Raw genomic sequence first — 18034 nt, forward strand, 5'->3', positions numbered from 1 at the left:
AAAAAAAAAAAAAAAGAAAGAAAGAAAGAAAGGAAGGAAGGAAGGAAGAAAGAAAGAAAGGAAGAAAGGAAGAGAGAAATAATATTCATTCAAAGTGTTAAACTCACTGCCTAGCCTATTAAGAAACAACATTTGGGCTGGAGAGATGGCTCAGAGGTTAAGAGCACTGACTGCTCTTCCAGAGGTCCTGAGTTCAAATCCCAGCAACCACATGGTGGCTCATAACCATCAGTAATGGGATCTGATGCCCTCTTCTGGCATGTCTGAAGGCAGCAGCTACAGTGTATTTACATATAAATAAAAAAAAAATTAAAAAAAAAAAAAAAGAAACAACATTCAACTGAATGCACTGGATAAGTTTTATATTTTACCCCATACTGATCCCACTTTCTCCAAGCGGAAAGTGGGTATTCTAAATATAATATTAGAAGGAGTGCTTGAGGCTGAACTAGAAAAGTGGTATTGAAATGTTATATTGCATGGCTCTTTTTCAAAGGTCTTCTTTCTTTTTGCATGTGTACATGTGTGATACATTTACATGGTGTTAGTGTGTGGGTACAGTGGTATGCTAGTGCATGAGGGCCAGGATTAGTGTCAGTGTTTTCCTAAGTCACTATCTTCTCAGATGCTGAGGTTCACAGTAGGCCCTTAGCTCTCAGTTCTCAGGACGAGGAGAGTCTCAGCATCCTGTGAGAAGCTGATGTACATCCACTACTGCTCTCAGAGCAGCCTGCTTCCTCCCACCCTGGGTCTGCAATGAGGAAAATATATGATTCTATTTAAGTTCTTGTTTTCCTAAGCTTATGATATACTGAAGAACAGTAGTAACACTGAATTTAGAGTCCTCCATATAAGCACTGATACACAGTATTTTTGCTAGAATGTGAAAAAAAATAGTTCTAGGGTCAATGAAATGTAACATAACAGATAAATGATAGGTGCTTTGTCCTTCTTTGTGTTTAGTATTCAAATTCAAGGTGTACTAAAACTTTTAGTATTCAAAACTGGTTAATATTTGAAATAATGAAGCATTAAAAGGATAATTTTTAAACTCTTCCTTGGGTCTAGTCTAGTGCTATTTACTACATTAAAACAATCCCTCCCTTCTTTAGAGACACAATGTTGCTTATTTTACGGGCTTAAGTCTCATAAACATTTTAAACTGAGAGCACACAATGGATGGCACATAAGCACATCACAGTAGCTACACATACCCAAGAATCTGCTCCATTCCACATAGTGCATCATCTGTTAATGCCAACAGACATCAACTACTACGTCAGGGCTGGCAGGGCATGCCTGCAATCTCAACACCTGAGAGATGGGGAGGCAGAAGGCTCATCCTTAACATCACTGCTGAGTTCAAAGCCAGCCTGGGTTCTGTACAAGCTTGTCTCAAAACGTGAATAAATTAATAAGTTAAGTATATTAAATTGTGGTCTGGAAAAAAAACAATTATGCATAGCTTAAAAATAAAATGAGTATGTCATCAAGATAACTTACACGTGGAGTTTACTGTAAATCATACAGTCCACTTTAATGTCTGCCTTGTGCCACCAGTACAGTGCTGAGGCTGCTATGACTATCTATGGGCATCATGCTACTGACGATGCTCTGATGAGCTTGATCTGCCACTTATATTTATTCAATTGCATTCACTCAAGTTTGCTATCCTAGCAAAAGGATAAGAAATGTTAATTTATAAAAAAAATACAAAATCATAGTAACATATGCCAGCAATCCCAAAATTTAGGAGATAGAGACAAGAGGCTCAGAAGTTTGAGGTCATCCTCAGCTACCTAGAGTTCAAAGCCAACCTGGGCTACATGAGATCCCGTCTCAAAAAGTTAGCAAAACAAAATCAAAACAAAACATTCATAGTTGTTCCTAACCAAATACCATAATGTATGTTACAGTTTCCACTGAAGAACACAGCCAACAGTCTGTATTTTGTGTCTTTATGCTTACCTATTGACACAGATGCTTACAATCAAAGTGACTCCTGTAAGAATGTCTTGATTTTTTCTTAACCAAGGGCCCAATGCCCTGGCACACAGGACAAATTCCATTTTAAACAACCTCTAACATTCCTTAAAACTTTCAAAAGGAATACAGAAATAACATTTTGAATAAATTTGAATTTAATTGCTATATGTAACTCAAAAAAATGTAATTTTTTTCTTCCACATGACTACAGTGTGTATTCTACTCTGAAAGATTATTAGTTGAGAATATTGTCAGGCCCTAGACGAGTGGATCCTGAGAAAGTATTACAACGCATTTCTCTAAAGGTATAGAATGGCCTGAGAACATAGTAAATGTCAGGATTAAATGAGTTTACCTGTCAGAGTCTCTGAAGGATGGTGGTGACTCTATGCACTAACCGTTAGACTAGAGTAGGGTCTCTCTGCTTCTGTAATGTGAAAGAAAGCTTTGGCTCTGTAGCCTCATGCTGACAGCTCCAAAACCCACACAGAAAGACCCTTCCCTCCAGTTCTACCAGAATTATTCCCAAAGAAGACTCTACTCACTCAGTAAGAAAGAGAAGGAAAACAAGGAAAGAGAAGGTCTGTCACCAGAAGGTGCTGGTAAGTTACAGGTAAGACCCAAAACAATTCTCAAAGGGTATCTATTAACAAAAAGGTTATGCCTTACCTATACTTACTCTAATCTGATTTTCTTAATTTATGAGGAAAATAGACAGAAAAAATACTAACTGAAGATCAAAAGTTTTAGATGATGTGATACACCAAAGAGGATGTGTATCACCCAACCAATACTCAAGGTTCAAAAACAGCAATGACAACAAAGAAACAATTTGAAAAGGGAAGTCAGTGGAAACTATTTGGTTGTCATAAAAATGAGTGCAACATCATGCTATTTTAACAAAAGCATATAGTCTACAAAGTAGGTCATAGTTCTATTTTGCTCAGAGACCACATTTTGAATACTATGAGTTTAGATCACCTCTTTATCAGGTAGAGAAATACAGAGTATCCTATTTAGGAGATGCCAACTGGAAACATATAAGATCTAAAACTATGTCTCTAAAACCAGTGTAATGCCCTAAAAGTAAATGGATTTACCAACTTAAAAACTATTTAAGGACATTTTCATTGAAACATTTGAGAAGCATTTTTAAGAAGCCTCAATAATTTCTGGGAAGCTAACAAAGGGATATTTTGTTGTCTTTTTAGTTTTCATTTGGTAGGGATGATGATAGCTTCTTTTTTTTTTTTTTTGGTTTTTCGAGACAGGGTTTCTCTGTGTTGCCCTGGCTGTCCTGGAACTCACTCTGTAGACCAGGCTGGCCTCGAACTCAGAAATCCGCCTGCCTCTGCCTCCCAAGTGCTGGGATTAAAGGCGTGCGCCACCACCGCCCGGCTATGATGATAGCTTCTGAGTTGAGAACTGGATTAAGATGTTTTCTTATTCAATCTTCATAACTGGTGGCGTAAAGAAATACTATTATCCCTATTCTTCTGAGGCTCAGAGAAGGTATAGAAGCTGATGAGAAGTCATAGATCTAAGACATGGTTAACTAAACCTCTGAACCCTTTCCCAACCTCGAAGACCCAAGAGGTTAGGGTTAGGATTAGGGTTAAACAAGAAAGCTGCTGTTTAAATTAACAATAACCATGACCTAAGAAATCAGTATGCCAAGCTACTCATGATCAAAATGCTGCTGCTGAATGAAAATAAACAAAACCTCATTCTTGCTAATCTATAAAACACATGTAAACTAACTTTTCAATATTGTTTTGTACCTCTAAAAGAAAAAAAAATCCCTCAATAATGGCAAACTATACTAACATTCACAGAATTATCATTTTGCATGACTCATTTCAAAAAGTCACATCAATTTGTATAATTTAGAATGTCCACATTATTAATCCTATTTCCACAATTTAGTCCAAAGAAACAAAAATATACAGTACTATCCATAAAAATTCCTAGGCATGGATCAGTTGTAGAACCCCTGTTAGCACAAGCAAGGCTCTGGATTCCATTTCTACAAGGAAAAACAAGTCTTCCACAGTGAAAACACATAACAAGAAAGGTTTAAAATAAAGCATGATAAAGCCATAACTATAGTCATAAAGGTTATAAAGAAAAACAGGATTTATGCCTTAAATGAAAACAGCAAAACATGCAGTTATAACTGTAAAGGGTATATAAATACAAAGTAAGCAAAAATAAAGCCATGTTTATTATATTATGGTCATATCAGTAATTTTTAGTTAATTTATCTTTAATATTAACTTCTATCCTTTAACTGTCAAAAGTTGGTTTTTAAAAATCATACATTAATGTTATCCTTTATATTGTTTCTGAACTTACAAATAGAAGGCATATGAGGTCTAGTTCCCAAGAGGTTAGGGTTAGAGTTAGGGTTAGAATGAGAGTTAAAGTTAGGGTTAGAGTTATAACAAGAAAGCTGCTGTTTAAATTAACAGTAACCATGCCCTAAGATTGTACCTCCTGTTTAAATTAACAGTAACCATGCCCTTAGATTGTACCGTCTCACTGGTACAATCACTGAACAGTGATTTTTCTAAGTACAACTTGCCAAACCCAATTCTACACACTAGGGCTATACCAATGAACAAAACAGACAAAAATTTCCTTTGTGGAGCTTAATTACATCCCAGCAGCACAGAAAACAAGATATTTATATATCTTATACAATGAACAGCACACTTGGTAATAGTTAAGTGCTAAGGAGAAAAGTACAGCCAGGAAGGGACACTCACAAAGGATGTTATGGCAATAGGTCTAACTGTGATCTAACTAATCAATGACTGGAAGATGAGAGGAAGTAAGATGTGATAGCCATGGAAACAGCATTCCAGGCAGGGAACAGCACACTCACGTACACTGAAACAGAGGGGCTGCCCACAGAGGCTGAGGTACCAAAACCTGAGAACTGTAACTAACTGGACCACTTACACCACAGACAACACTTCTCACAACCCTCACCTGATCTACCTCAACTGGGCTCAGGATGCAGCAGCTACTGCTGCTGACACACCCTTGAATGCTTTTTAATGTATGCTTCCTGTACGCACCTCCTTTCATTCTAGAAACCCAAGCAAGGCCAGCCATTCAGCTCTATTCAACAGTTCATTCTAAGGGTGACATTCAGACCCAGTCCTTCACATGGCTTATATGTACACAAAACCCTCAGTGAAGCCGGCCTTGTGGCACACACCTTTAATCCCAGCACTTGGGAGGCAGAGGCAGGCGGATTTCTGAGTTCGAGGCCAGCCTGGTCTACAGAGTGAGTTCCAGGACAGCTAGAGCTATACAGAGAAACCCTGTCTCCGGGGGAAAAAAGCCTCAGTGAACTTGTAAAAGAAAGGTGAAGCCGGCCCTACAGATCTAAGAAAAGGACAATTTAGTTTGCAGGAAAGTTACCAAGGGTTAGTGGCAAGGGGGTGCAAGAAGTAACTGGTAGATAGGAGGGCATGAAAATGCTAAAGCAGAGCCTGGTAACAGGCCCCTGAGACTCCTGGTAGGGAGATGGCAAAGAAGCTTCCAGTAGTGGGAATATCTAAGAAAGGTCCTAAGTAAATGAACTTTAAGATATTTACTAAGCTGAGATACAACCCTTGCGACTTATTCTACTAATTTTCTAACAGAACTTTTCTATAATAGCTATTTTGGGGATCATGCTTAAATGAAGAAAAAGCAACACAGATATGAGACAGGCTCAAAAGACAAGAAGTGAGTGGGACCTAAAATAAAGCAGAAGTCAAGATGTAAGTGAGAGAAATGTGCTGCCTGAAACTGCAGAAAAACCTGGGGAGGAAACTGTGTCCCACCATTTACAGACTAAGGCTTTAAAGGGACAAAAGGCGAAGGTGTACTTGACATGCCCAGCTAATCACACCCAGTAATCACACCCTGTGAAGCAAGCAAGGCACTAGGATGCACAGTTAAAAGCATCGTGATCATTGTGATCATCGCTTAGATCATCAAGAGCAGCTAAATACTTCATGTCAGGGTGACCCTTCCCTAGCCCTTTAAGAATGTTAAAGAACTGGAGAACAAAGGAGACAGAGAAATTACAGATAAGGCTGATCACATGGATAAAGCTCTGAAGCCAGGACTGAGGATAGCCTGCTCAGAGAACAGTGTAGAAACTGGCCTATTTGGAACACAGAGTACCAACTGGCAAGCAAGACCACAGTAAGACTAGCCAGGTAAGATGAGACCAGATGGAGGAAAGCTCTGAAACCTCGGATGAGAAATCTGAACTTTTTTTCTCAGGCACTGATGGCAAGGGAAACTGCTTTCTTTGGTCTTCAGTCTTTCCTGGCTTACTTATTTAACAGAGTAAAATTCTGTGGCAGTAGAGACTGGTCCCTGTCCTTGTACTCCAGCTAGCCTTACTGATTTCCCACTCTTCAGATCTCATTACAGACTCTGGGGTACACTCATGACTTCTATGAAGATGAGGCCTCTGTTTGCTTCTTCAACTTCTGTCAACTGCTCTTTAAAAAGTTCTTCCACATCTCTGTATCACTTGTCCCCTTGGTAACATTTATTGTCCTGGGACATATCCAAAAGAGGGATTTAAATATCACTCAAGGACCAAACCACTAACACAGGTAAGCTAGCTCAGTGGTAAATTACTTGTCTAGCATGGACAAGGCCTAGTAGGTATGATACCTGTACAGCAAAAAAAAATAAAAGTAAACTGGAAAAATAAGCATAATTCAGCCCAAAGCCCCAAGAAATTCAGAGTCTGATGTAAGCAGAAGCCAAGAAAACTAAGTAGTAAGTGCTAAAGGGGAATCTTAGTGTTAGAAAAGCAAAGGGTAGATCAATCAGTCTGGAGTTAGAAACAACTATCAGAAAGCTCTTTCCCGAGATAAGTCTCGAGGAAAAAATAACAGTGGGGAGAAGGGGTTTAAGCCTGCACAGAGCGAAATCAGAACCCAAAGAAAGCCAGCCTAGTGCACTCAACAAACTACAAGTTAACTGCACATGGCTAAAGAACTACAAAACTCAAGCAAGGGCCAAACCACCAACACAGGTAAGCTAGTATTAAAGTGTGTGTACACTCCACTGCACCATCTTCACTTTTAACATTTCATGTGTAAGTCTTCCTCTAACAAGAATATAAACTCCTTAAGATGGCTTACTTGTTTTTAAATGTCACATACATCTGTCTCCTACAGCATGTAGCGCAGAAATAGCTTATCCTAAACAAACAATTCCTTCTTAGTAACTTTTGTCCATGAGTTAAAAGAGTCCACTGCCTAAGGAAGAGTAAAGTGGGAAAAGTTAACACAACAGACAGTAGAAAATGATTAGAAAGAAATACAAAGGAACTTTCTGGGGAGACGAAAATGTCCCCATTTATAAGACAGGGATTTAATACAAGTGTATCGATTTGTTTGACAAGTGTAACTAAGAATTGCACATTTCAATAAATATAAGTTTTACCTATAAAAAGGAGTAGGGATAAACAATATAGGTAATGTGAATAGGGGATTATAATTCTATTTACTCTGTATATATATAAAATATTCCATAATAAAAGTGTGTGTGTGATTTAACAGGGTAATAAAAATTACATTAATAGAATTTTAAGGTAACAGAATTTTATCCACTCTAGTATTTAGAATAATGTCACAACATAACTTCTGAAGTACTTTTACTAGTTCTGTTAGCTATTCAATTCCAAAAGAATACATATTCAAAGTCAAACATACTATTCACAAGAAGAACAAAAATAAAGAGAAGCAGCCATTTATCCCTTACTTAAGCGCCAGACATTAAAATTAATTAGCTCTGTTACCAAATGCACCCAAGGGCCAGTAAAATAGAAGGTCAGAATTTTATAACCTCCAGACTGTGAAACCAAAGGTAGGGATTGAAAGAAAAGCATAAGACCATGAAGGTACACAATATCTAATACATACATACATATATGTATATGTATATATATATATATTCATGTTCTAATATTATTAGATATATGCCTATATAACATATAGTTATATATTAGTGATTTAAGTAAGTTCAATCATCTTATCTCAATAATGTGTGTTTCATATTTACCTACTCCTAATCTCCATCTCACCCCTCAAAATACTTAATGCCTAAAACAAAGACTTCGCTGCTCATCCCAATATGAAAGATCAGCAACTCTGTTTTGTTCAGTAAACTACCTGTTGCATGACTCTATCTCCGGAAAGTTAACAAAGTTTCTCAAAAGGATTTCTGGAATGGCAGATGAACAGCTTCAATTATTTAGGAAGATAAATTGTATTATACTATGTCACCTCCATTGCTATTATTTCCCAGTAGAGCTGTTGGCTTGGACTGTGACTAGAAAAGGGACATAAGGGGCTTTCTGGGTGCTGATAATATTCTGCTGCTCTATCTGGGCACTGATTAAACAAGTGTCCTTTACTTGCAAAAATATTGCAAACCTGGCATTTACACTGCACATTGTTTTCTGTATGTATACAGTGTCCCAATAAAGAGAACTGTTTTTAAATCAGTCAGAGCTGTTAGCAGTCAAGTTCCCTCTACTAAAATGCCTATTCTAAAGGCACTGAAACGCTTACCTACAAAGACTAATTCAAGTAATTAAATGTAAAGCATTTAATATGTTCTATCGACATATTCCAAGTAACTGATAACTTGTAATCCCAAATGAGAGTTCAGAAAGGGCACGATCTAATAGGAAAATATTTAGAATTAATCATCCTTCTCCAAGAACTCTTAAAAAGAAGGACGAATAGTTAGTGTGTGAAGATGATGCATGCATATCATTATTTTGTAAAGCTGATTTAGGAAGAAAAGGGCCAATGACGATAGGTAAGTCAAAGTAAATAAGAGAGAAAATACTTCATGAAAGGGTACTTGGAGCTCGCTGCTAGTATTTTAGGCCAAATGATAAGAGTCCGAGCAAACCAAAAGCAGGAGACAATAGTACCTGCCCAGAGGGTTGGTGAAATAAAATGCATGAAAGCATTATTCTACGATGGAATATTAAATATCCAAAGACTAGCAAGAATGCTTAGTTAGGAAGTAGCCTTTTCTCTATCGCTCGCTGAAATGTGCGACAAGAAATTAAAACTGTGCCTGTAATCCCACTACCAGAACTCAATTCTCTCTTCTTTCCTAATCTCCCGAAAGTTCAAAGTAAACTTTAACTTTCTCTCCAGGCAGGAAGCTTGTACAGTGTCATTAACAAGTGATCTTTACCTAAAATACACTTTCACCTTTCACCTATAAAGGAAACTTTGTCCTCCACACACCGCTGAGCCTTTTCAACCTTTCCAAACGAGATGTCAGGGCATTCACTGACCAATTCCGGAAAAGAGGGTGCCCACAGGACCCAGAAAAACCCCAGGAACGCCCCTGACCACTATCCACCACCACTACTTGGAGTCGAGCTGGAGAGTAAAACGCCCGCCCAATCCGAACGCAAACCTTAGCGTTCAGGGGCGATGAGATGGCAAAACCAAAATGCACCCAGAAAGTTGACAATACAGGGGGAGGTGGTGAGGGGGCGCAGGGACGCGGCGCGCCCTCCTCCCTCCCGCGGTCTGGGGGAGAGCGCGGCGGCAGCCGCCAGGCCGAGCGAGGGCCGCGGGGCTCGGACAACCGCTGGCCCGGTTCCGCGGGCACCCGCGGCAGCTCGGGACCAGGCGAGAAGGGCAAGGCGCGCGCCCGGAGCACCCCACTCGGGCCCGGGAAGGCGGCGCGGCCGCGAGCCTCACCCGTGCAGGCCGAGGGCACGACGCCGCTTATGGAGTAGGCAGAGCAGCAGGAACGCGGCCCCCGCCAGCGAGGAGTTCCGCGCCGTCAAGTACTTGCTGAAGGCCGCCATGGCACCGGCAGGGCTAGCGAGCCGCGGGATAGGGGACGCGCCGGCGACAACCTCAGTGCAGGAACCGCGGGGGAAACTGGGAGGATAGCTCAGCGCCGAGAGAGGGCGGGGCCGGCCGCGCGGGAACGCCCCCTGGCGCGCGCCGCCGCGCCGAGCCCACCGCGGACTTTAGCTGCTCGGGCGCGCGCGCGGCCGCGGGGCGATCGAAAGGTTCGCCCCCCCGCCCCGGGGAACGCTCTGCGCACGCGCGGACCCCCGTGGACTCGCCGGAAACAGCGGCGGGCCGACTAGTGCTGGTCCTCCGCGCGGGTCTGGAGTAGTCCCTGCTTCGGCCTTGCGAGCTCCCCTTGCACACACCCTAGCTTTCACAAGAACTGGAAGAGCGGGCCAGGCCTGCGCCACGGTCTCAGTGGGCCCTGCCCCTCCGCCACCCGCTGGATGGGTCGGTACCACCCTCTTAAAGAAGCCGGAGGAGGAGGGAAATGGCCCCATCCAGAGCTCTGGTACGGCCAACCTTTTGCAACTTAAAAGAGTGAAGGGAGACCGGGAAAAGAAAGACGAAGATCAGATATCTTATTTCAAGCCGCCGTGGATTTTGGTCTCTAGGAGTTCTGTAAAATCGGTATGGGAGGACGGGTCCACCACTCTATTCATTTTTTTAATAAGAATAATGGTAGTGGGGGAAAAAAAGCTCAAGAGTGCGTGACAAAAAGGAGTTTTAAGAAAAAAAATTATTCTTTTTGTAGATATGTACAGGGATAGCGATAAAAAATGTATTTCTTTATGTTAGGTCTGGTCAAAGAAAGTTTGAGAAACGCTGTTCTTTGCAAAGGGACATTCAGAAATAACAATCGTGCGTTGTATTGATGCTGGCCTTGCTCCCAGAAGCAGACGGGCTTTACAGATTACAGCATTCTTCTCCTGGCCCACCCCTATCATGCAGAAATTGTTATCCCTAGCATTTAGTCTAGTGCATGCACAATAACTTAATAAATGGCTGTTTTTAGTTTAAGAAACTGTAGAGAAGCAAGTGTCAGAAAGGAAGCTTATAAAAACCTCACAAAAACACATAAAAATAACCAATGAAATAGTGATGCCCTAGGTGTTTTCTCTGTGTGAATGGTTAAACAGGTTAGGAGAATGGGAAAGACCAGACACCTTGGTGTGTGCTGTGCATAGGTGCTCAACAATCAGTTGGAAGTCTACGTTATGCACAAGTAGAGCCTGAACCGAATCCTCCATATGCCGTTTGTGTTTTTTCCCATTACCCTGGGAATCACTTAGGTAATTAGGTATGCCTGGCACAGAGAATGCAAGTTTGAACAATCAATCCCTTATTCTCCGGAGGCTGGTACAGAAGAAAAACATGAAGAAAAATATGGATGCGTTTAAGTGACAGCTTAGATAAATGAACTAAGTGCTATGAGAATACCAATAAGAGAATTTAGAATTTTTCTAGAACTTTTCATTAACACTTGACAAATAGGATGATTTCAAAGCTACACCCTAAGGCCAAAGGAGTAGGCTACCAGATGGGGGAGTTGGATGGACACTGTTTCACTAGTGAGTTGCAGTGTGGTATTAAGGTGTTGGAATCTTGGGGGAGAAGAGTTTGTAATAATGAAAGGAGAGTTCCTAAAACAGATTGAAAATATCATCTATAAGATAATAGATTTCAGGATGGAGAGAGAGCTCAGCAGTTAAGAGTACTGACTGCTTCTTCCAGAGGTCCTGAGTTCAATCCCCAGAAACTACATGGTGGCTCACAACCATCTGTAAAGAGGATCTGATGCTCTCTTCAGGTTTCTGAAGACAGATATAGTATATTTATATAAATAAAATAAATAATCTTTTTTTTAAAAAAAAAAAAGGAAAGTAGATTTTAAAACATTCAGGAAAAAAAAGGCAAGAATAATCCACTAACAAAATATTGTACAAAATACCCTTACTCAAAAACCATAGAAGGGTCTAAGGGGCAGGAAGGGGAGGGAAGGAGGGAGGGAGGGAGGGAGGGAGGGAGGAAGGTTGTACAAGCTACAATGTTTTCTAGTTGCTGATATGCCCATCTGATAGAAACCACTGAGGGTTAGTCTAACAAAGTTCGCTTTAGCAAGCTGATGCAAAAAGGGACAGCACACAGGAAAAGGACTGTAGCCCTCGTCACCTAGAAAGGACGCAGAAATGCCTGCACTTAGAGAAGAAGTATAAAATCTAAATGAAGTAGTGCCTGAGAGGCTCAAAGCAAATCAGACCCACTTCCGATAATAAACCTGAGTTGAAAAGTAGACGCCAGGTTCTATTTCTCTGGAAACATACATTTAAATCAGTACAGAGAATTGTGTCTGTAAACCCCAGGTATCTACACTGAGGCCTGTCTCAGTTTGGCTTTCTATCGCTGTGATGAAACACCATGACCAAAAAGCAAACTGGAGGAGAAAGAGTTTGTTTGACTTATGCTTCCACATCAATAGTTCATCATTGAAGGAAACCAGGACAGGAGCTCAGAGAAGGAGCCTGGAGGCAGGAGCTGATGCAGAGGCCATGGAGGAGTGTTGCTTACTGGTTTGCTCAGCCTGCTTTCTTGTAGAACCCAGGACCACCAGCCCAGAAATGACCCCAACCACAATGGGCTGGGCCCTCCCCTATCAATCACTAATTAAGAAAATGCTCTACAGGCCTCCACTTACGGATCTTATGGAGGCGTTTTGTTAATTGAGATTCCCTCCTCTCAGATGACTCTAGCTTGTGTCAAACTGACATAAAACCATCTAGCACAAGGCCACCTCTATAAGTCAAACTCCAGTTGTTCAAGTCCTCCAAACGAGATGGGGATCCACTCTCCTTAGTGGCACAATCTCGGAGCAACGAAGCATAGGATTTTAGAAGGGAAAACTGTTCTTCTGCTCTGTGTCATTCGATAGGCAATGTTCAGATTAGCATTTCACCAGATAAATAAAAGACAAAGTAGGATTGTATTAAGCAGTCTCCAGGCTGACATTTAAAGAAATTTGAGCCACTGAGAACAGGGGAGATCGGGGACATATGGAGTTGGAGAAAGAAGAAAGAATCAAGTAAAACTGAGGCAGCCAACTCTCATGATTGTTCTCCTGAGCTTTGCCTCCTGATGGCCTTGTCTTTGTCTCTCTCCTTTTCTTCAGAGCCGGTACAAAGAGTATGCGACTCTTGACTGAGATCCTGATATTAGGACTGTGGCCTTGACCTCCTGGACTGCTTTCACGAGAGGAAGCCAGCTGTCCTGGAGAATGCCCTGAAAGCCGCAGAGAAGCAGACACCGGCCTGGCAGTCCCTTGAGAAAGAGACTTTTCTCTGTGGTGACACCTTCAGAAAACTACAATCTCATGAGTGATCCCACCATGCAACTCAACTGAGATGCTCCTAAACTCCTGACTCACAGGCACTGTGGAAATGGTACATGTTGACACTGTGTCAAGACACTAAATTTGGAGTGTGATCTTTTTGCAGCTGATTGATTTAGGTCAACCCTATTAACAAGAAAAGAAAAAAAAAAACTGGGACATAAGAGATTTAGAGGAAATAGTGGGAAACAATGCAGATTGAGGAAGATGGCTAAGGCTGAGGTTAGAGGAGTGTGGAAGGAGAGAGAATGTTGAAATGCTTCGTACGGTGAAGGTTTGAATGTGTTTGGCCCAGGAAGGGACACTATTATGGCCTTGTTGGAGGAAGTGCATCACTGTGAGTAAGGGTGGGCTTTGAGACCCTGCTCCTAGCCACGTGGGAAACAGTCTTCTCCTGTTTGCCTTTGGAACAAGAGGTGGAACTCTCAGCAACTCCAGTGCCATGCCTGCCTGGATCCTGCCATGCTTCCCACCACGATGATAGTGGATTAAACCTCTGAACCCGTAAGCCAGCCTTAATTAAATGTTGTCCTTTATAGGAGTTGCCTTGGTCATGGTGTCTCTTCACAGCCCTCACTAAGAAAAGTATCAACTTATGGAAGGCATAAAGCACCAAGTTAACAAGATGTGATTTATTCTGTATGCAAGGATAAGTATTAGCTGCATCATGCATAAGTTTGGGGGGGAGAGACTAGTACACCAGCTTTGAGTTAGGGTAGAGCATGCTTAGGAGCAAGAAGAGTAGACTGAAAGGAGGAAATGTCAGGCTGAGAGAGCAGTTGCACACTCGTGTGAAATATCTAGGTAAAAGGTAATGAGAACTGAGTCAAGGTAGGGCCAAGCAAATAGCAAGACTGGATTTAATTAGTATGGGGGGTAGGTGATATTGTTAATTAGTAGGAAGAAAACTTTTTAACTGACTGATATCTCCTGGCTGGCTGTCTGAGGAAGATAATAATATTCACCCAAAGTCTATGACACGGAAGTGATGCATACTGTTATGAAGGATAATGAGATGCAAATGAGCAAATCCTTACTGTGTTCTCATCACCAAGGTAAACTCCAGGATCCTCCACATCCACACGAAGCCGGGTTGAGACAGAAGCCCTGGCTACCTTTCCAAACCTTCCACCCCAGAGAATAAGCAGACACTCCAGTCGTGTCCTCCCCACAATGTATTATTCTTTCTGTCTCAGATTATGAGACACTCTCTACCCTGACATCCCTGTTCCCAACTCAGTGCCCTCTACAAGATAAAGCTCTCCCAGACTCTGGTAGGATCCTCTGTGTCGTCTCAAACTTCAACTTGAATTCGAGTTTTGGCAAAGGCAGTGAAGCCCTCCCCCAATGAAGGGGATGATGTACAGAGCCTGTTCTCCAAATAGGAGAAAAAGGAAGAAGAAAATGTACGATTGATATTTCAAGAAGTTGTCTTGTGAGTCACCCATTGAGTCACACACCTACAAGTAAATAAAACAACCCTGCCCTCCCATGATTAGCAATGTGAACAAAGACACAGTCAAAAGGGAAATGCCATAAAAGCTGTGTTGGGTAGATAATCAAAATTATATATGGATCTGCAAGAGGGAAAAACTAACCTAAGCTAGGGGCTTTCCAGGAAACCAGTTTATGGTGCCAGATGTTTACTGTAATCCTCACATTAATCTCACTTCACCATGCCTGCCCTTGAGTGCTTAGCTCTTTTTGTTTGTGAATTCGGTCAGGTACAGAGAATAATGACATCAGTCTTAATGCTCCATCCAGCAACTCAATGCCCAGTCCTCTCTCTGTGTGATCCAACCAAACACTCCTTCAAAACCTCAAATACTCAGCTTGACTAGTTGTTTGGTTCAATGTCAGCGTTCTCTTTTGAGGGGCCCAACTGCTGCAGCGAACCACTCGTGGTCAGATTCTTCACTGAGCCAGATCAGGTCTCTTTCCTAGACAGGAAATTCACACAACAGTAAGACATAATGGGCCCACTATCTGGCTCCCACAATTTCAACCACCACCCACCAGAATGGAAAACTGCATAATTGAAAACAGAGTCTCATGTACTCCGGGCTGACCTTTAACTTACTATGTAGCTGGAGATGACCTTGACTCTCTGATCCTCCTGCTTCTAAGTACTGGAATTACAGGCTTGCATCACCATGCTTAGTTTATGTAGTGCTGGAGGATCAAACCAGAGGCAAGTGCTAAGCTACAACCCCAACCTCAGTGGGGGTGGGAGAGGAGGAGAGGCCAAATTTTTAAAGTAAAATTTGTACAAAGTTCAAGGGACTCTGTTATTTTCATTTCTATATATTTTTAAAACTATAAACCATAGTTTTGCCAATATAGCTGCATTATATAGTGATACATTTTGAGATAAGAAACATATAAATTGTCTTATGATGTCATGTGCTGATACATGAACTCATACTGAACTATCCAATTTGTGTAGGTCATAAAACGTTTAAAGACCTATTAGTGGTTACTGTCATTAGGGAGAGACGATAGAACTCCTCAGAAGATACTTAGCAAGAGGGCATGGAACATCTGAGGATGGGCATAGTAGCAGGCACTCTCAGGGTCCTGTTATATTCTGATTTAGGAGGAAATCATTTTATTGCACAACTGTCTTGTCATGAGATCTGATGCCCTCTTCTAGGTATACGTGACAGATGACTCGTACACATAAAAGAAGAAGGAAAGAGAAATAGGCAGAGGAGATGAGGATGGTGATGATGATGGTGATGATGATGATGCAAGGCTGGGAAGATGGCTCAATGAGTAAAGTGCTTGTTGTACAAGTGTGAGGACCTGAGTTTGAATCCCCAGACCTGTGTAACACAGCACACAGTAGCACGCCTGTAATCTGGGCACTCTTACTTCAAGATGGGAAACAGAGACAGGAGAAACCCAGAAACACACCAACCAGCTAGCCTGACAGACAGTAGAGAACAGAAAAGGAAAAAGAAAAATCCATTCTGCCTCACACTAGGTAGACGGCAGGGGCCAATAGCCAAGCTTACCCTCTGACCTACTCGGTGGGATGAGGCAACAGAATAGCTTGAGCCCAGGAACCTAGCCAGCCTAAGGAAAACAGTGTGACTTTCAACTCAAAACAAAAACAAGCAGAAGAAGGAGAAGAAGGAGGAGGAGGAGGAGGAGGAGGAAAAGGAAGAGAAGGAGAAGGAAAGGAGAAGGTGGAGGAGGAAGAGGAGGAGGAGGAAGAGGAGGAGGAGGAGGAGGAGGAGGAGAAGAAGAAGAAGAAGAAGAAGAAGAAGAAGAAGAAGAAGAAGAAGAAGAAGAAGAAACAGACATCTTAGCCACTGAGCAACATGCCCAGCCTGTACAAATACTTATTTAATGTGGCCCTTGACCTCTTCTTTTCCTGCAGCCACATAAACTACTTACTTATGATAGCTTAGTAGTCCAGGCTCTGCCAACCTTTGCATTCTGATCCAATGGCATCAAACTTAATCTCCTCTCCCAACTCAATACTGTTTGTGTTTCCATGTTTGAGTCAGTCAGTTCTTTGTTTTCTGTCTTACCCTATTCTCAAATCAAGATGGATATCCACTCGATACCTCTACAAAGCAACTATAGCTCTTGTATGAGTATGAGTACTTAGCATGAGTACTAAGTATGAGTACTAAGTATGAGTACCACACTCACATATTTACTTAGCCTTTGTTTCCCTCAGATGGTGAATTCCTTCAGGGAAAGGGCTGCAGGTTCTTTTTTCTACAGAGGGACAAAGCAGGGCTGTCTGGGTCTGAGACCCTCTGCTGCAGCTTCTCAGCTCTTGGAGTGAACAGTGAAAGCAAGCACGGGCAATAATGCCCACGATCAGACTGTGTTGTGATAAAACTGTAGTACAAAAAAATCCTTGAATTCAATAACAGTTTTCATGTACGATGAAAGACTGTTTTCCAATCGCTGCTGTTTTTAAGTTGATTGAAAAATGCAAAAAGTAAGAGCTGGATGTGGCGGTCTACTCAGGAGGTGGGGCAGGAGGGTCAAGAGTTCAAGGCCAGCCTTGGCTACATACACAACAATAATAAATTCAAGGCCATCGCTATTTCAAAGCCCGCTTGGGATATGAGACCCTTTCTCAGAAATGAGGGAGAAGGAAGGAAGGAAAAGGGAGAAGGGAGGAGGGAGGAGGGAGGGAGAACTGCAAAAATCATTCTTAGCTTACAGGCTCTATAAACACAGGAGGTGAGGCCAAGTTTGACCAGACAGCAGTAATTTGCTATTTCATTAGGGACATGAAAGAACTGACTAGGAACATGCTGTCAGGAGCAACCGTTGACCTAGATTTCTTTTGTTTTCCACCTTGCTACGTGTTCCTTTTGTGGGCTGGATAATATTGGGAAACATGCCTATGTGCTTGCTTCCTCACCAATAAAATGCTACCGACTTCAAAGAGTTGTCACTAGGATTAAATGCTTCAGTCTATAATGGCTGAGCGGTGATCAGCTCCCAGAAAGCCCTACAGATTGCAGCAATTGTCATTAATGCTTGGATAATTCCCTGCCCCAGGTTAGAATCTCAGTGTTCCTATATATTATAAAGTGTTGAGAGGAATTGCCCAATAAGCAACTGCTTAGGAGACAACACACACACACAAATGATAACCGAAGGCATAAGAGTCTATGTGATGCTGGAAAGGTGGCTTAAAATGCACTTGCTGTTTATTCAGAAGACCAGGATTCAGTTCCCCGCACCATCTGTAACTCCAATTCCAGGGGTTCTGATGCCCTCTTCTGGCTTCTATTGGCACTATGCACAGGTGGTGCACAGACAAACA

At 41.8% G+C, this 18034-nt stretch overlaps 1 protein-coding gene and 1 long non-coding RNA gene across 5 annotated transcripts in view; one reads left to right on the plus strand and one right to left on the minus strand.

The window, feature by feature from the left end:
* Positions 1 to 10113, minus strand: part of Abcd3 (ATP binding cassette subfamily D member 3) — a 57256-nt gene extending 47143 nt beyond the window's left edge. The window contains exon 1 of one of the 2 annotated variants that reach the window (XM_031375325.1): positions 9747 to 10113. In XM_031375325.1, coding sequence (XP_031231185.1) covers positions 9747 to 9856 — 110 coding nt within the window. In that variant the 5' untranslated portion in view covers positions 9857 to 10113. The remainder of the gene's footprint in view (positions 1 to 9746) is intronic. The other variant, XM_031375326.1, reaches the window with a different exon arrangement.
* A 136-nt stretch (positions 10114 to 10249) lies between these two features.
* LOC116093710 lies at positions 10250 to 16387 on the plus strand. 3 transcript variants are annotated; one of them, XR_004119807.1, is made up of 3 exons: positions 10250 to 10359; positions 13015 to 13737; positions 15887 to 16387. It is a non-coding gene; the product is annotated as an uncharacterized LOC116093710 (long non-coding RNA). The 3 variants fall into 3 exon arrangements; XR_004119804.1 differs by lacking the exon at positions 15887 to 16387 and having other exon boundaries at positions 13015 to 14723; XR_004119805.1 differs by lacking the exon at positions 15887 to 16387 and having other exon boundaries at positions 10315 to 10478; positions 13015 to 14723.
* The last annotated feature ends 1647 nt before the right edge of the window (positions 16388 to 18034 follow it).

This window comes from Mastomys coucha, unplaced genomic scaffold (assembly GCF_008632895.1).
Source record: "Mastomys coucha isolate ucsf_1 unplaced genomic scaffold, UCSF_Mcou_1 pScaffold16, whole genome shotgun sequence".
NCBI classification, from domain to species: domain Eukaryota; kingdom Metazoa; phylum Chordata; class Mammalia; order Rodentia; family Muridae; genus Mastomys; species Mastomys coucha.